We start from the raw sequence: 24697 nt of genomic DNA on the forward strand, positions 1-24697 counted from the left end.
GATAACGTGGGATACCTTCAGCACTGGGTCGCTGAGAGCAGCACTGGTTCGGGAACAGCCGGATCCATAAGTATGAGTACTCTTATTTCCTTTCGGGCAATACTTTCAAAAAAGTAATGTCAGTACAACGGCCATGGCAGAGTGGTTGCAATCGAAAATTGTTCGTTTTTTCGAACTAAATAACGTAGAAGAAAAGCATAATATTTTATCTGATATAAAAATAAAATTGGGAAGTTTAAACAATAGAGAAACTGAACAGATCTCTCGTAATGTGGATTTTAGTCTATTGTTTGCTCAATTAACCTCAAATGACAGGTATCATAACAATACTGATTTCATGAAACAATCTTTAGTGATCTTTAAGATATCTTTTAAAATATATTTTCTTTTTATCTTTTTATATATTTTGTTAAAAGAAGGATAAAAAAAAGCTACAAATATATTATAAATAAAGAATTGCGTTTTTGCTAGATAATTTATTATAATATTAATACAATAATGGAAGAACATCAAGAAATTAAATAACTATAAAACTATTTACTACTTTTCCCTTACAGAGAATTTGTAGATCAAGTATGTGACATTTTGAAGGCATTGTTTGGCATTTTAGAACCTGGAGAAGTATATCAAAGATATTCAACAGAAATATCTCAGTTGATAATTCATCCAGCTGATGTAGTTAGGTCACTTGTGTTGCATGAAATTTTCTGCATTGTTTCTAATCCCCAAAAGTTACCTTTGCTGCTCAGAGATGTCAATTTACTGGTTGCTGTCATAAATAGGATCGGAGATGACAATTTGGAGGTAGCTAATTGTGCAATGCGTATAATGAAAGAAATTGGTAAAAATCCAAATGGATTGCAAATTCTATATACAGGTGAACTATTAAGAAGTTTTGCTAGATTGTTAGTAAAAAACGATACTATTAGTTTTCGTATATACGAAATTGTTGTGGATGTAGCAAAATCTTCAAAAGAAGGTCTAGAAGCTTCTGTTCAATCAGGATTTTTAAATAGTTTATTTGATGTGCTTGAAAACGAAGATATATTGCTACAGATAAATGCATTAGAAATCCTGACAGAATTGGCATTAACAGAGGAAGGATTAAATTACTTAGAGCAACAAGAAGTCATAAAAAAATTTGTTCAAAAAATAACACAGGCCAATGAAAATCCATTGTCAAATTTGTTGATTCCTGGATTAATGAAATTTTTTGGAAATGTCGCACGTTATTGGCCTAACGAAATATTTTCAAAATATCCAATTGTCGTCTCTGCATTATTTGAAGTAATAGAGAGTGGTGATCAAACTATCCTTGGTGTTGCTTTAGACACATTGGGACATGTTTCTATGCGTGTGGAAGGTAAATATGCTCTGCAAGCTTTGGGAGATGCTATGCCGTGTGCATTGAAAAAAATTGCTGACATAATACAAAGAATGCCTACAGCATTAAGAATTCGTGGGCTTAATAACTTGGCTCTCATACTTGATGTACAAAAAACAGAACAAGACAACAGAATTATGTCACTGACAAAATCATGGTTTAACTCTATGTGCGATGATCCTATGGGTATGATTCTGGCATTGTGTAGGCAACCATTTGCAGATATCAGGCAAGCAAGTTTAGAGGTGATGGCAGTTGTGGCATCTCAAGTATGGGGTCAAGAATACATATCCTCTTACCCAGGTCTGGTTGAATTTCTGTTGGACAGGAATGTCGAATCATTTAAAGAATGTAAGGAAGCTAAATACGCAATTGTAAAACAGCTAGCCGAAGCTGAACAAGATGTATTCGATGCAAATATAATGCAAAGGTTTGCGGAGTTTGTAACTCAAGGACCGCATTACGTCGAAGCCAATACAGAAGTTGCGGTAGAAAGAGGTGTATGAGTTATATTGTTTTCCTTTTTGTTATTATATGTTAAGAGTGTTAAAAGTTATTAACATCTACTGAAAACATTGTATAAGATGTGGAATAACTTTTTTTATGTAAACACAAAAAATATACTATTTATTTTCTATGTTATATCTACAAATAAAATATAATGGTACATAAATAAGGATTTTGTTCTTCCGTACGATGAAGAATGCAGATATACAAAGGTAAATAATTTATTTTATAAGTAATAATACATTGTAACCTTAACACTACGCAAAATACTTACATTACTATGCAGAATAGTGTAATAATGCATAATTGTGCTTAATTTTTATACGCACGCGTCTACATTTTCTCACTGATTCCTAATTTCTTCTTTACATTAATTACATACAATAAAGACAAATAATTTTATGAAATATAGTATGCCAAATAATCGCGTCATTGCATCATTGTATGCGTTTCCGTTTCTTGGGGGAAAGTATCTTTAACATGCTCACAATAGGAGCTTCGAAGGATACCGATATGATAAATGATAATATATACGATGAAACCAGTGCTCCAAAGAAAGTGATCATCTAAAAAATGTATCGTTATATTAAATCTATTGATAAATATCTAGAGAAAATAAATTTGTTACTTTTATATCGACGCACCATGGTATATTTTCCTAAATGAAGTGGTGAGTCCAAGTTCATAGGCGTCATTCGAATCACAAGCGGATGTACCAAGTAAGCGCAGTACGTTATTCTGCTAACTGGATATAAAATCGGTGCTGACAGAATACTATTCACGTATCCTATATATAGGTATAGATAATTAAAATTGTGTTTCTATAGTTATTTTTAATTTGATAATGTTTACCTCCGTAACCTGTGCTACATGCAACGACGATCCACGATAAACCAAGCGCCCATACGCTGTGACTTAACGAAGAATAACTAGCTGCCATTATAGGACTAAGTTCTGTTTCGTACAGACCATACAATAAACTTGAAAGAGATGCCGAAGAAAGGAGCCATCCTATGCAAATTGTCGTCTGAAAACGATGAAATTATAATTCATAGTAAAATTATTGTTATTCGACTATTAATTGTTTCACGACTATTAACTTCAATGTACCTTGGACATTTTTATTTTGCAATCAGTCTTGAAAAGGAAGTACCCTACCGACATGCCTATAAGATAAGGACCTAATCTAGTCCATGGTTTATCGTAGATCTTATCGAAAAGCGCCAATGGGTCGTCCGAGCTTGGCATGTGATTATTTATCAAAGCAATGTATCCTGTTGTTATCCAGGAGCTTAGTAGTAAAGTAGTCATCGCGAAGGTTGCAATTTTAAAGTGGTTTGTCGCTAAAACTAATATCACGGCGCCAATAATGTAAAATTGAGTGTCATCCGCAACATACCAGCTCCAAATCATGCACTGAAAAAATGCGCGATACTAGGTATTAATCTTAAATTATTATAAAACTACAAAGCTACAAAGCGCGAATAGATATATTCTTCTTTTCGTTCAAGTTAAAGTGGGAATTTTTTGTAAAAATTTGAAAAACGATCGGGCGACTCACCATTTGGTCTACCGGGAATAAAGTATTGATATAGAGTAAATTCCTCCACCAGTAGTTGGGACAGTTGTAATGATCCGCGGTCGGTGGTTCAAACACGGAATTCGAATGAAACCATTTCATTACGATTTGATTAACTCCGAGTATGAACATGTAGGGAGCTGTGAGTCTACAAAATCGGTACATGAGAAGACCGATGAACTTGAGGCCACCTGCGACGATGCCCCGTGTGCCCTGCGTAAGTTTATTCAAGTCTCCTTTCGCGTTTGTCCTGAAGTAGAGGAAACTCACGAGTAAGCCTCCCATGAAGAAAAACGTATCGACGCTGAATGCTCCGTTCGTTATAGTTTGAAAGAGGAATTTTCTTTCCACAATTTTTCGATATTCCATATTATCCGAGTACTTGAAGATGATAATGCAAGTGTGACCGAGAATAACCCAGGCCATAGATATCGCTCTGAGACCATGAATGGTACTGATCGTATCACCTCCGACTTTATCGTCACAAATAATTTTTACATTAGCTCGAACCGAGAAAGAAAGCAGCAACTCCTCGAAGACACCTAGCATCCAAATAATGGAAGATTAGCAATTATCTTCTTGTGATTAGCTTCTTGTGATTACGTATCAAGGTGTTTTATTAAAACAAAGAATCGCTTACTGAATTTATGTACTTTCGGACTGGCTGAGCGTAGACTACCTTCGTGATCGTTGTTGTTATTAACTGCTAAGGATTGAGGTCCGTTGATGATAGCTTCTGCCGCTGGAACAGGAAGGTAGACCTTACCTTGAAAAGCTGCGAAATATAACGATAAAAGAGTGTCACTGTCTTTGCTACTGTCCCCTTGTCTTGTGATCGTCTGTAAGTGTTAGTCACCTTTTTGTTCTCGGTAAAGGGAACGAGCATGAGAGAGATACTGCGTTTTCTTGAAGCCGCGTCAAGAAAAGCAACATTACAAGAAGGACGTTCGAAGAGAAGAAATTATCTTACCAGTATTGAGAGACTTTTGACTTCTGCCAGTTAACTGGTCAAGTTTAGCGTGCCTTTCCAAATCGTAAATCACTTTTCTTCCTCGAGTATATTTTCTCGTTATATAGATATCATATCCGGTCCCAATTGCCATCAGCAAGACAACCACAACGGTCACACCACTGAAACGTTCCCAATGTTTTTAATTTTCATTTATTTTAATATTTCTCTAGTTTGGTTTTAATACGATTCAACGTACGATAGAATCCAGAAGACTGGGTCCTCGTACATATCGTACATATCATGCTGATCTCGAACCTTGTGAAGCGTCGAATGTTTCATTGCTTGTTCGCTGGCAGCAAGTTTTGCTATCACAGAAACGTCGGAAGCGTTGCACGAGAAAGGTAAACATACTCCTAGATAAATCATTCTTGTCTGCAATTAACGTTAAGCAACGATTACAGACGATTATCCAAGCGGAAAGTTGTTAAATAATATTCAACTATTTACCGTAGGAAATAAAGTGGTATTCACTGAAATGGTCATCATATAAAATCCCAATTTGTGAGGCGACTTATTCGATCTTGTCCCGGTCCAGAGATTATTTTCAGTGAGACCGCCGTGCCTTTTTTGCGGTTCGCTGTTAAACTCTTTCGCCTCCTCCATCGGTTTCTCTTGCATTTTCACTATTTTTCTTCCATAGTCTTCGTTGATGTAGGCACACTGGATAGCTGAACCGACATAGTAGGAGTTTCCCCATAGGAAGCCGTTGGTATATCTGCCTGAAGCATCATTCGCTGCAAGAAAAGAAAAATTCGATGTAATCTATCGATTAGTAAAGCAAGATCTTCTAAAGGCTTTGTGAAACCAGTAAGCGTACTCTTTTACTGTGTAGGATGACTTGCTTGTTAGCTAGCCGATGACCTACTTCATCGTTCAAGACACTTTCTCTCTGCTCGACGAGTGGCCATTTCCGGATTACTTTGGATGAAATACCAATGGAAGCTAATGTTTGGATATGCCTCGAAACTTATGCGAGTAGCATATAAACGTACTTGACAAACGTATTTTCATCGTTGCTGAATAATTGTTCGTTTATACGATAGAGATTTCCCGCGTTCTTACTTAATATTCAGTAACAGAGAATCGTTTGATGTCGTAAGCTAAATATTAGTGCGCGGTATTCATTTACACTTTCATAACCGACGTTCGACCGTAGACGTGGTTCTGCTACATAATTTTCATTACCAAAGATTACGACATCTATCGCGAGCTGGGAATTCAGCTGTTCTCTAACAACAACTTTCTATATTCCAGAAGAAAGTAATATTATCTAATTATCCTAATCATTATCGTGGTGGTGTTCAAACCGTTTCCATAGATCGCTATGTAGTATATACGGTGCGTATCGTAATTACTAATCACTATTCGTTACATCATTCGTAAATTGCAGTTGTAGAATAAATCGCAATGTCATCGTTCTACACAGAAACAGATATACCGACGTTTCCCTCCGAAACATTTTCTAATTGATTTCCGCTAGTACATCGTCTCACCGGTTCAATATTACCACTGAGATTGCTTTTTCTCCATTTTCCTAATTCTATTATTTCACTGCTAGTCTTATTCAACGATTCTATGAATCGGACAATTCCAATTCGAAAGTAATTCTTGACCTTGCCTATTTGGTATTTGGATTCGATCAATGGAACTTTTACAAACGCTACCGTAACCCAACAAACAACGCAACTCAGAGACATCCTATTATCGATTCCATTCGCACAAAAGTAGAATCGTATACGCGTAACCGCAAAGAAATTAGAATAACAATGGATTTTGCGTACGTGCGGTGATCTCTGACACAATCCTTCGTCGAACAATGAAAGTCAAGTTCAATCTCTACGCGTGACTCGTGTCGTTTCTTCGTAGATTCGTGAAAGAATGGAATCATCTTGCTTACTCTCGCCCCATTAATTTATCAACGGTTGTTTCATTTCCTTTTCAGTTTCGTTTAATCCTTGTACTCGAACAAATACGGAAGAGAACAAGAAACTTTTACTCGTTATCGTTCAAAATATTCAGCAGTTCGTGACTTACGCTGTTTTATAATGTCAGTTACCTTTTCAGCACGTATGTGGGATGCGCGAACGAATGGCGACACACAATGGCATTGGATCGATTTCTGTGGATAAAAAAAGTCTGGTGGAAAAAAAAAGGAAGAGAAATTAGAGGACGGAACAAAGCGAATTCCACGAGTTCAATGCAGGGAGTGCGACCGGTTTGCAAGGTCTGTTGCTTGGAATAACACGCTTATGGTCGCAGTTCTCCTTGATAAAGTTCAAGAGCTATCGCAACGAGAGTTACTAAAAAACTCTGATTCAGTTCGCTGCGTGTACTCCTTATTCGTCGATCAGCGAATGTAACGAAATTTCTCGGCGCATTCACGCTAACGAGCGAAAGACGCTGACTTTTGCACGTTTGAATGGCGAGTCGCGATTAATTACGACCGTCGCTTAATTGAAAACCACCATTGAAATTTTTATTAAAATTTTTGGAATGAGAATAAATAAATAATAAAATTTCATGGAACGAAAATCCGTAAGTATTTGAAATAATCGTTCCTATGGATCGTGGAATGTAACGGTTTATTTTATCGCTTGCTTCCGATCGACTAAACGTTCTAAATGGCACGTATGCACGATCGATTAGGGAAAGTAATTTGGAAAGAGAAAGGTTCCCCTTAACGTAGTCGATTGTGTTGCAATATTAATATACGCATGCTTGAACTTTCCTTCATTTTAACATATGAATCATTTAGGGATATTCCTATTACATACATGCATGCAAAGGTAAATTTATCGGTCTTGGTTATATCATTTTGACCTTTTATAAAGGATTGTAAAAAATCTGCATAGTATAGCGATTTCTTGATTCCTGTTTCTCATTAATTCTCTCGTTAATAATAAAATTCATGGCCCGAGGATGCGTTCATCGATCGGTTGCATCAAGCTGTGTTATGCGACACCAGAATAAAATTATAACGCGTTCGACTCAGTTTTCTAACGAGTAGGAAGTGAAACGGCCGTTCAAACGTGTTCCATAATCTGTGATCGATGAACGAAAACGTCCGTTGGTTACGTTAGCCAGCGGCTCGTATTCGATCGGCTGATTTTGCAAGCAAAATTTATCGAAACTCGCCTACGAACTATCGACTCATTGTTGGATGCTACGAACGATCGAACGACTTGGTACATGGCTCATAAACTTGGCAATTTAATGCTCGATCGAATGTCGAAATAACTCTAAACACTGGAATTCTACCGATAAACGTACGGAGGCGTGCTTTTCCCTCTATTTAACAGGCTTTGGTTGTCGTTAATTAAAGGGTCTTGACGTACATAAGACAAACAGCTAGCAATGTATTCGGCAGGAATGTCGTTACGTAACTTTGAACGCAGATACGTACGTGCTTCCTACTTTTCGTACATATTTTAGAAAGAAACGCTACCTCGTCGAACGAAAGAAACGAAAATCAACTTGATCGGCCTCTGTTTGCAGTTGCGGGAATTCGGCTGATTTTCATTGAAATTGGTGCAAGTTTCGAACAGGATAGAATAAACACTCGTGTAGGACGCGTTCTACTTGCCGATGCAAGTTTATGTGGAAGGAAACCTGTTTAAAAGCGAAACATATAATAGAAAGTACATAAGGAAATATCTGTTTATGTAATCCTGAGGTCGAAACATTAAATCAGACACGAGAAAAGTTCCGATACGCGTAAACTGCGTGTAATTATAATCCAAACGAGCATTTCAAGCATTTCATGATTCGTCGAAAGCGGGTGTATACGCGTTTACGTGTCTTATACAAGAACTGGCCGCGCGAAGATGTCGATAGATCGTGAAACGGCGTGTTCCACGAACCAGGAAACGACAGACTGAGACGGTGCTGTTCCAACGACGTTATTCACGAGCCGTTATTATATCACGGCGTTTATGCAGTCCGAGAAACAGAATGATAAAGGATCGAGAACAGCCGAAGAAAAGTCCAGCGTTACGTGAAAGTTGCGTTTGCAAGCCCGGTTTCCACGTAATCCTTTCTCCGGGCGGTTTTTGTATCTGGTGTGACGTAATTTCGATAATTGCCGCGGTTTCTACTTCGACCGTGTTTCTTCGTGCGCGAGTCTTCCTTGAAACTTTCTAACGTTACCTTTACGCGTATCACGAAGGATATTCGCGGAAGTCCCGAGAACACTCATCCATAAGCTTGTCGCCGAGTTAAGCAGCGTGACGCGCTACCGTCGAAGAAACTCGTCCATTGTTTTAGAAATGGCATCGAATCTCGGCATAGCTAGATCGCGGATGTCTATGCAAATTTGTATTTTTATAAACACAAGTAAAACAATGGAGAAATTCGTACTCTGCCTATCACGTTTTCGTTATGTCGGACATTTTCTTCGTTAAGCTTTTTCCTACATCTACGAACTACGCGCGACATAGTAGTACGCCGGAATAATTTACTTATAATTCTCAATGAGAATTGATCGTAAAATTCTTCCAAATAAAATAAAAAAAAAAAAAATCTACGAACTAATTTTAAATATCGCAATGGATACGACTAACACATGGAATATCGTAAAGTTATATTAAAGAAGCTGGGAAGGTCGATCGACGTTGGATACAATCGAAAGTTAAACGACGAATATTTGCTTCGTAATTGGCGTCGCTACGAACAGAAATTTCGAATGTCACGAGGATAACGTTTCTAACGCTGTTTGTTCTCTCCCTAATAGCCACGAGGTATTTTTCACCGTGTAATTGCGCTTTGAACTTCCTACAATGATAATGGAACACAGAGCGTCACGGGAGGAGAAAGTCATGAAATTCGCTTCGTGCACTTTTCCTTCGCTTGGAAATTGGGCAGAATTGAACAAACGGAATTCTCACCGGAAATAATAAACCCTAACGTAATTTTACTCTCGCTTGATCGAATTAACGGAGAGTGAGATAACGCTTTCTATCTGGTTATCTCGATGGGGAATTTTAGAAAAATGAAATTTAAATAAAATAAACATTTTTCTCGTTCGAGTTCGTTTCCCGTTAATGGCGAAATTTTCCTGGAAAAATAGTCCCTCGTATGGAAACTGTTTCGAAGGTGAAGCGTTGCTTTCTCGAATCATCCAGTGCTATTCGTTTTCTATACATCCACTAACTTTTTCTTCGTAGCAGGATATGTCGAAAGTACCAGAACGAAAACCAGTTTCTTCCTCTTTAGGCGAATTGTATATCGGTCCCGACACTGCTTTCGGAAGTATCGAATTAATCGAAAATAATCGTACGATGTTTAATCGTCGGAATTTCAATGCTACGCTATGCCAGTTGCATAAAATCTTCCAGGAGTCGTTTCTAACAGACGCCAAGAGTACGTCTCGCAACTACGTACGTGTTTATTTAGTTGTACGAAAGATTCGTTCTCCGTGATCCTATTTCCGTCCATTTCTTAAGTGAAAATTCAGATATATGTAACGTCAGAGTAAACCAATAGCGGCACTGGTTTTCCCAAGTTCGTTGGTAAAATCGAACCTCGTAAGTCTAAAATTGAAAAGACCTAGACGAGAGAAACAATCCTGACGCGCTTAACCCTTTCACCTGTATCAGGTGCGACCCTGATCGTACCAAATGGCGAGAGAGCGTTTGAAAATGCGACCCGAAAAGTGTAACGGGTAATATATGGACAGTAGGAAAGCGTATTCTATTCTTAGATATTGCGTAGATGGTAGTATCTAAGTACACATGTCGAGTGGCGTTCTTTTTCAATGTGTTGCAATCGATGCAAATGTCACGTCGGTATTCCGTTTGGAAAAAATTCGAACTAAAGTGCATCTGCGTATCGTGTACCAATTTTCTGCATAAATTACGCTGGCAATATTCGAACCCCTGAGACAGAAAGCCACAACGGCCGTGTTACTGCCGATACTTAGGGAAAAGTGGAACACTACGAGACTCTTGCGAAAAGTGGCATTGACCGAGGGAAGCGGTAAAACATTGAAAGCGATTCGTTGTCGGGCCGAGCCTGTGCCGGTCGTGCAAGTAGCCATGGCGTCGCTCTTTGTGTCGCGAAAAGTGAAATTTCTCGATGAAAGTAGGCAAAGCAAAAGGAACTGCCGGGAGGAAGGCAGATGCGTTTTAGCGAGGACGATTCTGGCGAGCTCCCGCCGTTACCGGTGACCCATCGACTTTCGATTTCCTTACGGATGAAAGTGAATTAAACCGCGTGGAATTTCATTCGTCACTCCAGTCGTCTGATCTGATAAAAAAACGTTAAATCCGAGATGGGGGGAGATATTAATAAATCTCGTTAATTTTCCGATAAATTCGTTATCTTCCGAGTTCGTTTCTTCCTTTCTCGTATTTGCATCGTGATCTCCGAAAACCTTTCTATTAAAGGCCAACGAAATCATACGCCGTGTTAATTGTATCTCTGGCCGTTGTAACTCGTACACTTTCTATTCGTATAATAAATTTTTGCTCGCTTCACGAAATACCGTTGTCTCGCGTGTACACGAGAAAAGAGAAAAATGTTTGCTCACGGTTAGTTCCAAACGAATAATTGATGGTCAAACATTTGAACAGGAACCAACTACCGAAGCCATCGATATTTTTAGAAGAAGTTTGATCAGTTCGACGTACCTTTTATAGCCCAATCTTCGTGATTCTTCAATCCTTTGATATACCTCGTAATATCTTTGGCACACTGCTCCTGAACAGGGTATTTCCCTTCTGTCCAATTCTTGGCAAGATAACGCACATCGAAGAGGTCCAACGCTTCCGACAACGTGGTCCAATTTCTATCCGGAATCTTATCGACATCGGTAAAAGTTCTTACTCGCTGGTCCGCCAAAGAGTCTCGTACCGAATTCTCTGGAACGGTCGAAGCTATCGCCCCGCAGATCGCGAAGCTTGCGAAAAGAACGACGAGATACCACTTTTGCTTCATCGTTGTCTCAATTACTTTTACACAAATCACTAGAGAAATAGAATCGTCCACAGGTCGATTAACTTCAACTAACTATCTCGCATCTCGCTAACGTAGTTTCGATGAATATCCGATCGGAGTTTTTCGTGCACGCTAGAAATCTTAGAAATCGTAAACTATCACAGAAAAAATATTTGATATCACGGTCGATGCCCAGCTAGCCTTCTTCGTCTATGCTGACAACGACGGATCTTGATCTCTTCAACTCCTCTCAGAGTCACGTGAATCTTTCTGGTTGCATTTTCCGATTCATCCGGCGATGGGCCCTTCGTTTCGAGGCCCTCCCGTCCTAGTTATCATACTTTTGAGAAAGTAGCGAGAGTGGACGGAAGGAGAGAGTATGAACTCCGCGGCACGACTGCCTGAACGATCTGGGACTAGGCTTCCAACTCCTGACAGTGTGACTTCCCTTCCGTGTGGTTCCTTCTTATTCGACGCCCAAGAATCACCTAGGACGACGAGGCTAGCAGTGGTAGAAAAATTGCTTTGCCGGCTGAATATCTTGGTAGTAATGAAAGTGCGAGAAAATGGTGGGGAGAAACCTCCCCATATCGAAAAGTGAGCGCTAACGGTGGCTACCTTAGCCCGATACTCGTCTTGTTTAATACAACTTGTCACGTAGATTCGTAGTTAACATAATTTCATGTCTGTTGACAAAATGAAAGAGGCAGTGAGAGAACGTTTCTTTTGAAAGACGAGGCAGTTCCCACACGAGAGTTGTTAAACATCACTGTTTTTTTCATCTTTTTCAAAACGGATGAAATACATTCACATAAGATATATTTAGATAATAAATATTTCAGTATATTCTGTACGTGGGCCGTCTGCGCTACGTCTATAAAATATGGTAATGATAAACGCTCAAAGGAAACCAAGAACATAATTTAATATGGTAAATTATTAAACAAAGTTGTACATTTCTTCTTTCTCGAGTTTGGTATAAAAAGAAGGTAGGATAAGAAGGAAGCCAGATGTTATTCATTAACGTTGTAAAGCTTACATAATACAAGATTTATCATACAGAACGGATGAGGATGTTTAAACAACGGTCGTCTCTTGTATCAGTTTCTTTTCTACGTAGAACATTTCGGTAAAAAATAGGCTGCAAAAAATAGGTTTTCTCCTTTTTTCATGAATACTTTATTAGGAACGTTTAATCGATATACATAATGAATTTTACGAAGGTACATAAGAAACTTCAACGAACCAACAATGATCACAGTATATGATACTCGTTAAATAAATTGATTAATTTAGTGGAATCGACTATAGAGTCGCGTACGATGCGACGACTTACGAAGTTTACGGTGAGGTTTTGCGTGAATTCGCCTGAAATTGACAGCACAGTCTATTATAAAAGTTTCACAAAAGAAATTTCATGCTATTAGAGGAGTGTTTCTCTTTCTCCGGCGCAAAACTTTCGTCAAACGCTGTCATTGGCTGCTCAGTCGTGCTGAAATTCGTTTTCCTTTTTTTTTGCCATTACAAGACTTTACTATCCTACCGTATAATTTCCTTTAGTAATCCTACACAGCCTCCTCCGAAAACCATAATGACTGACAAAATACAAATTTTCTACCACCTATAATCAGCCTTTGCAATCGTTGATGATTTCTTACCTGGTCGAAAGTTAATGTTACATTTTCGACAGATATCGCGTTGAGAAAGCCATTAACATGAACGTCGATGAATTATATTCGCGGCACGTGCCAATAAAACGTGAATCGCGTGAAAAATAGGCACAATGCAGTTACGAAGTGTAGTTACTTGTTTTATAAATGCACTTGCACTTTTACGTTGTTGCGATACTTTGCGTATCTTTGTTGCTCTTTGGTAAAGTCTTCGTAGAATATTAATCAAACTCTGACCATGACAATGTCGATTTAGTTTGTACGATGAGAGAAAATCACCAATTCAAAGTTTCATTCCTGTAGTTTAGTCTATAAATAACACGGTAAAGGGAAATAAAAGATCATATAATTACGGATTTTATAATATCATAAGTGTTGCATTGTCGCAAAGTGAAATTGGTCAAAGCAAATCGAATTTCGTCTCATCCATTTCTTACGAGAAAGGAACAAGTTTCTGTCGACGATCTTCGACGATTTTCGACGATCTTCGACGATCTTCGACGATTTTCGACGATCTTCGAATATTGAAAGAAAAATTTAGATTCATCGCTTCATCGAAGGTTCAAAGTTGGCCTTCCAACGATTGACCTTCCTTTTTAAACGGATTTCTCTTCAACGGTCATCGTCCTTTCGTTATTACAGAATCTGTAGCTTCGAACGAAATATACCTATACGTCCTTAAAGGCAATTAATATAGCTATTTAAACTATGCTGTATTTAATATATCGTTTATGTTTCGTGATCAATATGATAAGCACCATGTACTTTAAGCTAAAATATCAAAAAATTAACGTAAAAAGGCAACACAATTCTGCGATATTATAGGTTATTTTGATAGAATATTTGGCGAAGCCGATGAAGTTGTGGCTGTAATAATACGCTATCTATTCAGGAAATAGTCATGACCGTCTTTCTAGATTTTGAGATACATACATTAAGCGTAGTGTTGTATTTTGGCCTTTACTTCAATTTGAGGATGGTATGTTGTGCCCTGTCGAGCCGCTGCTTAGCCAGAATTACTTTTACAATCATTATTTAAGAGCGGACGTCTTTGAAGCGGACATACCTGTTGCAACCCCCGCATGAGATAAAGATCAGAGACATCACCAGCAACGTTAGCCTTCTAATCTCTCCTACCTTTTTCTATTCCAGATAATCCCACAAAAACTCTTCCGTAGATTCATTAACCAGCTTTCCACACGATAGGGACGAGAAGAATCGTATCGTAGTATATCGTTTTATTTCATGATCGTGAATAGTGTATCTAATATTAATAAAGAATTGAATTATTTGTAGTGGTAATTAGTAATTAGATGCAAAATTAAGATTAGAGTTATTTCTTACTCTTTTTTCTATTATCTTAATAAGTGGATTCGGATTTGGAGTAAGGGCACCATAGAAAGAGAAAGCTGATAAAAAGTGGAAGAATAAGTTGGTATAGCGAACAAGCGAAGAATAATATCACCTGTAAAACATTATTAATGTTTTTTACGCATAAATAGTAGTAGCTAAAATCGTATCGCCAAATTTTGTCTTCGTCAAAGCGAGGGAAAAAGTGAAAGGGGTAGAAAGAAATAAAAAGTGAGAAAGAAATAAATACTTACTTGGGTTTAACAAATCCAAGAGGGGAAAAGTAAAGAGGAAGTGGAAAGGAAAGTATGTACTTAAACACCTGAAAGAGGCAGCACCTAACGGCATATTCAGAAATGAAGTGACTGTGGCCGATCGGTAACTCAGTTAGTATATATATATATATATATATATATATATATATATCTTTAATACAATCAACAAGCCTGGAAGGAAAATAGATATTTACGAATCTCTCTAGGATAATAATTTTTGTCAAGTTTACATAACTTTCAGGTGTATTACATATTTTCTATATTACGAAAATTGTCGACCTAGAGTGTGATAATATGTAATACCAGAGAGAAAATGAGAGTGCTCACACTTATGGTTCTAATTGTTTCCTGGTTAGTGCTGCACCACGCGGCCAAATGCTGAAGATGACGCATTTAGCATGAATGTCTGTTATTAATTATCTCGTTTCCGAGTTTGTGGTTGTTTCAATGTTTAAAAAGATTATATTGTTACTTATATAACAAATCTTTTTAAGTCTGTTTAAGATATTTTTTATATTTAAAGTTGTTTAAAGAAGTCATTTCTACGGTTTGAAGTAAACCGCAGAACATATCAGGCACACGTGACTCACGTAAGATATGTTGAGAAAGCAAACAGTTAATTTTCTAATTCACTTTTAGAAACAAATAATTTTAATAATGGATATAATAATTGATACGGAAGGCCAAGCAGATTTAGTGACAAAAGATCGTTTGGTAGACAGCGATGAAGACGACTTAGACTTTGAAAATAACGGTAATTAAATCTACATTGTATCATATTATTTTTAGAGATTAAGAATTTATGACAATAATAATATGCTTTTACGTACATTGATTTAGCAGGTACAGAATCGGTCAAATTTTTTGACATAGAGGAAGATTTAATCCAAGATGAGATTCCAATACAAAAAGTGGTTTGCAACCCAACTAAGGATATCAATCTCGAGGAATTTGAAAAAGATATGGGTTGGTCAAACAAAACAGTATCCTCAAAAAGAGGGGTTCGTACAGCACCTGCTGCTCCAGATGTAACCAAACTAACAAAAGAATTGACATCGATAGATCAGGTACTCAAAAAAAGTGTCATAGTACCTGGTTTTGAACAGCTACATGCTGTACCTCCTTATATGCTAAGTAAAAGATCATTACAAATTAAGAGACGCAAAGAGCATGCTAAAACTAAAGGCAAAAGTTGGTTTAATATGCCTGCTCCTGAATTGACACCAGAAGTCAGACATGATCTCCAAGTTATAAGAATGAGATCAGTGTTGGATCCAAAACATTTCTATAAAAAGAACGATCATAAAACAATACCAAAGTACTTTCAAATTGGTAAAGTTATGGATTCGCACTTGGATTACTACTCCGGTCGTGTTACTAAGAAAGAACGTAAGAAGACAATTGTTGATGAACTTATGGTTGATGCTGAATTTTCTAAGTTCAATAAACGTAAATATAAAGAAATCATTGATGAGAAAAGAAAATTGCATTATAAAGCTCATAGACATGCAAAGAAACTTAAAGGGAAGAAGAAAAAATAAATACTAATTGAAAATATGTATTTTAATCTAACGTTTGTAAAATTTGCAATTATCAAATGCATTATAAAAATTACAAAAATATGTATATTTAAAGAAGTTTATATAAATTTAATGCATCCCTCCTGTAACTTCAATAGAAGTACCATTAACATAGGAACTTTTGGAAGATGTTAAAAATGCAATTACTTCTGCCACTTCTTCTGGTTTTCCCATTCTATGAAGAGGTATTTTTTTTATAAATAACTGCTTTACATTATCAGGTACAGTTTTTGTCATAGGGGTTTCTATAAAACCTGGCAACACTGTATTAACACGAATTCCAAATCTATAATAGAAATATATGCCCGATAATATTATAAAATCATTGAACAAAATACTGTACATATACTATAAGTACTTATACATACTGTCCAAATTCTAAAGAAGCAGTTTGTGTAAGAGCTATTACTCCAGCTTTTGATGCTGCATAATTAGCTTGACCCATGTTTCCAATTTTTCCAATGATAGAGCTTACGTTAACGATCGAACCATTTGTACTTACGTTAGCATTAATCATTTCTTTTACTGCTGTTTGAATTATGTAAAATGTTCCTTTTAAATTCACGTCAAGTACTTTAGCAAAATCCTCACTTGTGAGTTTTAAAATGAACTGATCACGCGTGATTCCTGCAGAATTAACTATAATAGTGGGCGCAGTTGAATATTTACTTATTGCATTTTTAAATGCTTCTTGAATACTTTGTTCGTTTGACACTTCAACATTTAATGCCAAATGATTGGAACCTAAAAATTGCGTAGAATTTTAATAATTTCATCTTAAATAGATAATTGGAAAAAAATAATATTTAACATTCAAACCATTTAAAGAAGTAATGGTATCTTCAGCGCTTTTTAAGTTTCGATCTGTAGCAATAACCTTAGCTCCTTGTCTCGCCAAAATACGGCATACTTCTCTACCTATACCGCTACCAGCACCTGTAATTGAAGTAAATTCTATTTTGATGTACACTATAAGCTTTCTCTAATTTTTTTCTTCTTTCTCTGTTTTTTTCTTTTTTTTTTTAATGCACACCTGTTACAAAGGCCACTTTGCCGGCTACCATTTTCGTTTTTCAATTAGAAAACAACTAGTACAAAGTCGAACAGATTAATTACAAATATAGATTATAAAAGACCAATGACTTGATCAATATAAGTAAATGCGTAAATGAATAAGTAGAAGATACTGAAAGACATTGATTTTGCTGATTCGCAAGTCATTCTGATATATTTCGAATACTTTTTTCAACTATTTGCTATTAGTAGATATACGCACAGTAAGTATGTACGCAAACATTGAACCAATTAGGATGGACTTCTGTTACCTAGGTAACCGTACCATATGCTGCTGACGTCAACGCAAGTCTGCAGTGACGTCAGAAACGCAACGCGAGTAGCTATGTTTACAGAAAAATTGAACTTGAATTATAGACCTGTTCCAAATGGTTGTTTCTCAGAGAGAATGTAAGGCGATCTATGGATATTTTGCTTTAAATAGTGAAAAACAAAATAGATCTATCGTAGTGCGATGGTCAGATAAAATCATACTGATAAAGCTGTCAAATGTTGTACTAAAAATTATTTAAATTCGCAAAGGAAATCATACAAATATGTATCACTATTATTTAAGCTGAAAACAATGCGGTGTAACATGTCGATCTTAAAATAATTAACAAAATTCTGTTTTATCGCAAAGTTCTATTCCGATATTTCAATAATAAATTTTTTTGCTGAAACGTCTGAGATTAAACAAATTTCTATACTACTTGAACTACGAAATAGTATGACATAAAACTGTTGAAGATCTAAAGGAGAAAAAGAAGAAAGTAATATTTATTGCGAAAATATTGAAAACGGATTGTGCAAGTAAACAGGTAGAATTTAAATAGAGGAAGAGGAAGAAAATGAGTGGGAGGGGGCGGAAGGTTGTACGCAAAGAGACTGGCAGCACCGGCGCTTCAAGAAACATAGCCCCGCGCCTCTGCTCACGGTCCTGTAACGCTTGTGCCAGTTTTCTTTCGCAAGGGCTCCAGAGAAGAAGCAGAAGGGGGATTGCGCAGAAGGTCTAAACGAAAGAATTTTGTACCCGATTTCGGGGTTCGGACCGCATTTTGTGCGGAACACGGAAAACTGTTGCGCGACGTAATAGTAGAAATTCAATGGCCGAAAAGTCAGGAAAGACAGCGTGGTTTGGAGACGCGCATCGGAAAGTAGGTTCGATTTGGCGGACATAAGAAGAAAGAAGGAGGTAGGAGAGAGGTATATAGAGGAAAGAAGAAGAAAAAGAAAAAGAGAGGTGCGTGAGAGGACGCGTCGTCGTGTGTCGTCGTGCGGTGAGAGGTGAGGCGACGGCGGCGTGGTGAAAGCTTGAACTAGAGAAAAATTCGGCGGTAACCGGTAGCAAAGTAAAGCTACCAAGGTGTTCCGAAGTGCAGCAGCAGCGGCTCAGGATGCTGCCCGACGGAGCAAGAAGATGGCCGTGATCGGCGAGCAGAGGTATTACACGGCGGTCCGTGCGAACGCGTACACGGAGTTTTCGTGTCGTAGGTGCGAGGCGATACGTTCAGCGACGACAGCTACGTCGCCGTCCTCCTCGTCCTCGTCGTCCTCGACTGTATCTTCCCGTCATCGCCGACAGAGAAAAAAGCTACACTCTGTACAGTTAGCTATGTCCTCTTCACGAGGTAGCGGCCCGGAATCGGGAGAACTGAGCGATTCTGAGGACGGTTATTTGGATACAGATCCGTTGAGGTATGAGTTGAGAAATATACAAAATGTGATACACGTCACTCGACAAAACATTGACGCTCTAAACAATCGGTTTGCTGGATTCCAACATCCACCATCGATATATTTAAATGAATATCAAGAGTTAACTAGCAAGTTGCATGATTTAGAATCTAAGGAACAGAAGCTCAATGAATTGTTGAACGCTGGTCGAGTATCTGGTAGTGCTTCCACGTCAGAGAGTGAATCTCGTGATGCTAATACATCTGCATCAAGAGGTCAAAGAACTCCAATGAAATCTCTGCTCAGGGCATATTTACCTAATCAACAGCGTACAAGTGTACAGGTTCGTGAAGGACTTTCGTTAAGAGATGCACTTGCCAAAGCAATGAAATTAAGGAATTTGACTACGGAAATGTGCGTCGTATACATTTTGGGTGCAGACAACTCGAAATATCTTACTTCTTGGGATACAGACATCTCGTTGCTTGACTGCGATGAAATATCTGTGGAAATTTTGGATAAGTTTCCAATAACTACTTCCATTTCTCATAACTTTGTGCGCAAGACTTTCTTCTCACTAGCATTTTGTGAATGTTGTAGAAAACTCCTTTTTCAAGGCTTTTACTGTAGAACATGCAATTATCGATTTCATCAAAGATGTGCTGGTGGTGTACCTGCTTTGTGCCACCAAGTACGTATGCAGGATGCTTATTACCAAGCATTACTAGCACATAACCTTGAAAGTACCGCTGGGATATTGCAACTTCCTTCAGGATATGGATTAAGTAGAAGCATGTCCCCGTCTCTGGCTCCATCGAGAAGCCAGAGGCATCCTCGTTCTTTGGGACAACAAGATCGTTCCAGCTCTGCGCCTAATGTTTGTTTTAATATGGTGAAACCAAGCGGAGAATCTGCTAACTTAGATGAATACAGTAGATCTCAGAGTTTAGGTCGTCCCATTGGTATCATGCAAAGTGCAGTATCGCCAGGTAGTAGCCCAACGAAACATAGTCAGTCAACACAGGCTAGTCCTACTAGTACTTTAAGGCCGAAAAGACCAAGAGCAAGATCAGCCGATGAATCATCCAAAAATCTTTTAGCACCTAGAGAATCTATAGAGGATTGGGAAATTCCAGCAGATGAAATCTTAATTGGAGCTCGCATTGGATCAGGTTCTTTTGGAACAGTATACAAAGCCCATTGGCATGGTCCTGTAGCTGTAAAGACGCTTAATGTCAAAATACCTACTGCTGCTCAGTTACAAGCATTTAAAAATGAAGTTGCAGTTTTACGTAAGACACGGCATGTAAATATCCTTTTGTTCATGGGATGCGTTAGCAAACCACAACTGGCTATCGTTACCCAATGGTGCGAAGGTTCTTCTCTGTATAAACATTTACATGTATTCGAGACAAAGTTTGATTTATTCACACTGATAGAAATTGGAAGACAAACTGCACAGGGCATGGATTATCTACATGCAAAAAATATCATTCACAGAGATTTAAAGAGTAACAATATATTTCTGCACGACGATCTTACTGTAAAAATTGGAGATTTTGGCTTGGCCACAGCAAAAACTAGATGGTCCGGTTCTCAACAATTCCATCAACCAACCGGATCTATCCTCTGGATGGCACCAGAAGTCATAAGAATGCAAGAAGAAAATCCATACAGTTTTCAGTCTGACGTTTACGCATTTGGCGTTGTTTTATTTGAATTACTATCCGGTCAATTACCATATTCGCATGTTAATAACAAGGATCAGATATTATTTATGGTTGGACGTGGAAATTTACGTCCGGATTTAAATAAATTGCGTTCAGATACTCCCAAGGCACTGAAGAGACTGACCGAAGATTGCATCAAATTTTCTAGGGAGGATAGACCAATATTTCGTCAAATTTTAGCTAATTTAGAAGGTCTTTCACGAGGATTACCTAAAATAACGAGATCAGCATCTGAACCAAACTTAAATAGGACGCAGCTACAATCAGATGATTTTGTATACACTTGTGCTTCGCCAAAAACTCCAGTGAATTTTCAGTTTGGAGCATTTTCCTTTTATCCTTCCGGTGGGAACATATAAAAGTATTACCCGAAGTAACGAGTCTGATGCAATTTGCATAAAATTTAAAAATATTAAAAAAAAAAAATGGAAACGAAATCGTAATAAACTTAGCTATGAACAATCTACGCGATTCTTTACAACTACACTTTGACTGTGTTGCAATTGTTCGCTCGATGTAGAATGTGATTATACAATACTTAATTCAGCTAATATAAAAAGGAAAAAAAATATAAGGACACAAAAATTCATCTTATTAATTGACGTATCCGATGTATTTCATGGCAAGAACGCATATGTAGCTTTTATCTTTACATACTTACCAAGTATCTATGAAAAAAGGACATTTATTTAACGAGTTATTGTTCGCGTGCATAAACGCGTATTCGTAAACAAGTGTATACACGTACGAACGAGCGCACGTGTACGCGTGTTGGTGTAGAGGTCTGTACTTTCGTGGAATCCTTATGAAGGATGTAAAAATTAAGTAAGTAATAGAAGTAACGGCATTTAAATCTACGTGGGCCGTCATTTGTCTGTGAAGTATTTTTGCAAACGCCGAAGTGATTTTTGTACCTACTTCCTTCATGTATTGTCTTCAACATGCTCACATAAGAATTGTTCCTTTTCATATAACTTATAATTTATAGTTTAATGGTAGTATGTACATAAGTTTCGTTGAAATTATCGGAAATTTGCGTATATTGTTTTTTAAAAAGAGCGAAATGTAGACACTCTAAATACAGATTAACTAGATATCCTGTAGTAATAGATATTTTACAACGATTACCTCTTTTTTTGTAGTAATTGTTTTCTATAATAATAATCATATTTGACTGATTTTTTGTACGCAGTAAATTTTTTTTCTACGAAAAAGATTCTTTTGGTCCAACGATACCAAAAGGTTGTACTGTATTAAAAAAAAAAAGAATATGAAAAAAATGACAAATCAAATTGAAAGTCAAATAAAAAGTGATATGTATACTTGGCCTTTACTTTAAGACTTCATCGATATTATAGACTATAATAATAAATCATTCTCGCGAGTCATTTGTTTTGGCTTGATTTGGAGCATCGTTACGAATCAAGGCCTAAAGGATCATTTACACTCATCGACGGTAAAAAGAGGAAGTAATATCGTGTTGCAACATAGATTGAACAAGTTATCGACTAACTTCCATTTCTTTTTCCTAACTTTGTAGTCGACTGTTGTTCCTTGCATTTTAATATTTATTCATTTTTACTATTACTGTTTTTCTTTTGTAAGTTTTTTTTTCACTGTATTTGAGGCTCATAATGCAGGAAGGGGCGCGAACTTCACTTCGAAGTGATGAATTCGTAAAGTATTTGTTACATAGCATTAAAGACTTTCAGTTTTACGAGGTGATCGAAACTTTTGTTATGACCAAACGTGTTTCAGATAACGGCCCGATCAACAGTAAATAATCATATAGGGGAAACGTATGCGGATTGCGAGTATAGAGAGGTATACAGCGAGAAAGAAAATAATAGAGTGAACTTTTCGACTTGCGTATCGTATAATTTTGGGGGAACGCGCAGTAGTGAAAAAGAGAAATTAGTGAAACTTTATTCGATGGGCGTCTGAAGCACGCTTACGCGATCGATGATAAACCATACCGACTACGTAACATTTTGCATCATTGATTTGCGGGCGTATCCTAAAATTTAACATCGATGCGACACTCGTCAAACCGTGACATGTTTCCGAAACATATAAAAGGCCTAAGAGGAAATCTTCGAAATTTCACTAGTTAAAACGAGTGATATCTTGTTTCTAAAGCACGTGGTATCCCGATTTACTATTTATTTATTTATGTATAATCCAAGTGTGATGAAATGCAATTAAAAAGCAACAAAAAAAAAAAGAAAAAGAGGAAAAATACTAATAAATAAGTGCTGGATTTTAACATTTTGTCGAGAGTGCATGATTGCGAGGAACAGTGAATATGTGAATCATAGGAAAAGAGAAAACGTGTTCAAGTGTGCAAGAGAGCGAGAAAAAGAGAGAATGTATGTAAAAACGACGATGAGGACGGAACGAAAATTACCGATGAACACGTTCACCGGAATAAAGGAACGCACTTGTCATTGTTAATGACGCTTTCTCGTAACAGGGAAATAGCGAACCGCGAAACATAATTAATGATGTTACAAAAATATTATTAAATGAAAAAAAAAAGAGATATGTAAAAGAGGAGGATGTCGTGCAAGGTGCGGGGGATAGCTCTTTTTAAATGGCTTTCCGAGATCTTTTATAGTGCAATTTTCTAGATATGATAAAACCTTCGAGTGATACGAATGGATCCTCTACGATGTACAATGGTTAGGCTGTATAATATATAGAAGTAAAAAACCTATTCCTGCATTTTTTACTTGCGTTTTACACTTTAAACCATTTTGTTCTTGTGATACGATATAACTTGAATTAGGTCTTGACGAAGTGTGCTAATATTTAACCAATGATGTAAAATACTCTCTTTTTTCTTTAACTTTAGTTTTTACACTTTAATTTATTGTGAAGACTAGTAAGATAGTATGAATAAAAAGTGTTTATTTAGATATGTGTAATGTGTAACACACGTGAACAGATGATGAATACAAAGACAAGAGAAAGCAAACAGTAGAATTTGCGACCCTCGCGCTCTGCGTCCTCCTTAATCAATCTTCCTGTATGTCACTATCAAATTTTAGAATATTATTTTCTCGGAAGACATTCCTCTGTATATTGCTTTAATGTATATCGTACATGTAGAAGGGTTTGTATGCGGTTGCAGATTATCGAATGTGTTTTTGTGTCGACCTGAACACCGAGAAACATATTACGTTATGTACATTTTAAAATTAACGGGAGTTGGCTCTTCGAAGCGTAGAATCAAATCGGAAGTGACGAAAGCGATAAGTGAAACTGGCTTAAAAACGTTCAAAATGAACGATCTAATTTAAATTATCTAGCGTTTGCAAAGAACGGAACGAAAAAGAATGTTAAAGAAAAGAAATGAAACAGCTCTTGATCTACGAATCTTCTTAGAGTTAACTTTAACACGTCAATGAAATTTGTGATTTTGATTGATCCAAAAGATCGATGAGGTTAGTTTTGAACAAAGTGGAACTTCTCCACTTCCAGAAATATGTCTTGTATATCGGCATTGTTAACTGTGTTATGCATAAGTGAATTATCGAACATTTTGCTCTCTTCGAATTCTACTACGAATCTCAATCGGGTTTGACACGAAAAAACGATCGGATGGCAGATTTTTCGTTTGATTGACAGACGTCGCATGGCACGTATTGTAATAGGATTTCGGCTTCGTTTTCGTCATATTATGCTGAAGCTGCTATCGAGTGAAATGTACGTCTTGTAACGAGATAGCGTGGCTGAGATTCGAGATACTTAATGCGATCGATCGTGACGATCGATTGATCATTGTATTCAACCGAAGAAGCTGGCAAAAAAATGAAAAAAAAAAAGAAAAGAAGCAAAAATAAAAAGTTGATTCTTCATGTAATAAATTTCGTTCTTCTTTTAACGGAGTTTAACGGAGCCTAGTATATTGACCTTGAAAGTAATATGCTATTGATAAAACTTGT

At 37.1% G+C, this 24697-nt stretch overlaps 5 protein-coding genes and 1 long non-coding RNA gene across 9 annotated transcripts; 4 read left to right on the forward strand and 2 right to left on the reverse strand.

Moving 5' to 3' along the window:
* The first annotated feature begins 50 nt into the window (after window positions 1-50).
* On the forward strand, window positions 51-2060 carry LOC138180072 (26S proteasome non-ATPase regulatory subunit 5). Its single transcript, XM_069113520.1, has 2 exons — window positions 51-315; window positions 558-2060. Exons 1-2 carry the CDS (start codon window positions 134-136, stop codon window positions 1888-1890), a joined length of 1515 nt encoding a protein of 504 aa, XP_068969621.1. The 5' UTR covers window positions 51-133; the 3' UTR covers window positions 1891-2060.
* An 87-nt stretch (window positions 2061-2147) lies between these two features.
* On the reverse strand, window positions 2148-11912 carry LOC138180067 (nose resistant to fluoxetine protein 6). 2 transcript variants are annotated; one of them, XM_069113510.1, is made up of 10 exons: window positions 11109-11912; window positions 4930-5216; window positions 4679-4854; window positions 4441-4601; window positions 4111-4212; window positions 3453-4012; window positions 3002-3307; window positions 2744-2918; window positions 2536-2678; window positions 2148-2457 (listed from the first exon to the last, which is right to left on the reverse strand). In XM_069113510.1, exons 1-10 carry the CDS (start codon window positions 11413-11415, stop codon window positions 2329-2331), a joined length of 2346 nt encoding a protein of 781 aa, XP_068969611.1. In that variant the 5' UTR covers window positions 11416-11912; the 3' UTR covers window positions 2148-2328. The 2 variants fall into 2 exon arrangements, with proteins under 2 accessions (XP_068969611.1, XP_068969610.1); XM_069113509.1 differs by having other exon boundaries at window positions 4111-4245.
* LOC138180077 (uncharacterized) lies at window positions 5619-7001 on the forward strand. Its single transcript, XR_011173193.1, has 2 exons — window positions 5619-5742; window positions 6547-7001. It is a non-coding gene; the product is annotated as an uncharacterized LOC138180077 (long non-coding RNA).
* Window positions 11913-14868: 2956 nt separating the features above from the next.
* On the forward strand, window positions 14869-16267 carry LOC138180074 (deoxynucleotidyltransferase terminal-interacting protein 2). 2 transcript variants are annotated; one of them, XM_069113524.1, is made up of 3 exons: window positions 14869-15088; window positions 15344-15464; window positions 15554-16267. In XM_069113524.1, the coding sequence occupies exons 2-3, from the start codon at window positions 15368-15370 to the stop codon at window positions 16249-16251; spliced, it is 795 nt and encodes a 264-aa protein (XP_068969625.1). In that variant the 5' UTR covers window positions 14869-15088; window positions 15344-15367; the 3' UTR covers window positions 16252-16267. The 2 variants fall into 2 exon arrangements, with proteins under 2 accessions (XP_068969625.1, XP_068969624.1); XM_069113523.1 differs by lacking the exon at window positions 14869-15088 and having other exon boundaries at window positions 15095-15464.
* On the reverse strand, window positions 16256-17584 carry LOC138180076 ((3R)-3-hydroxyacyl-CoA dehydrogenase). Of its 2 annotated transcripts, none has more exons than XM_069113525.1 (4): window positions 17324-17584; window positions 17110-17244; window positions 16659-17034; window positions 16256-16576 (listed from the first exon to the last, which is right to left on the reverse strand). In XM_069113525.1, the coding sequence occupies exons 1-4, from the start codon at window positions 17352-17354 to the stop codon at window positions 16360-16362; spliced, it is 759 nt and encodes a 252-aa protein (XP_068969626.1). In that variant the 5' UTR covers window positions 17355-17584; the 3' UTR covers window positions 16256-16359. The 2 variants fall into 2 exon arrangements, with proteins under 2 accessions (XP_068969626.1, XP_068969627.1); XM_069113526.1 differs by having other exon boundaries at window positions 17110-17226; window positions 17324-17582.
* A 649-nt stretch (window positions 17585-18233) lies between these two features.
* Window positions 18234-24582, forward strand: Raf (serine/threonine kinase raf oncogene). The gene is made up of 2 exons (XM_069113511.1): window positions 18234-21575; window positions 22509-24582. The coding sequence occupies exon 1, from the start codon at window positions 18764-18766 to the stop codon at window positions 21107-21109; it is 2346 nt and encodes a 781-aa protein (XP_068969612.1). The 5' UTR covers window positions 18234-18763; the 3' UTR covers window positions 21110-21575; window positions 22509-24582.
* Window positions 24583-24697: the final 115 nt, after the last annotated feature.

The sequence above is a fragment of the Bombus flavifrons genome, chromosome 5 (assembly GCF_040668555.2).
Source record: "Bombus flavifrons isolate JBK064 chromosome 5, iyBomFlav1_principal, whole genome shotgun sequence".
Lineage (NCBI taxonomy): Eukaryota > Metazoa > Arthropoda > Insecta > Hymenoptera > Apidae > Bombus > Bombus flavifrons.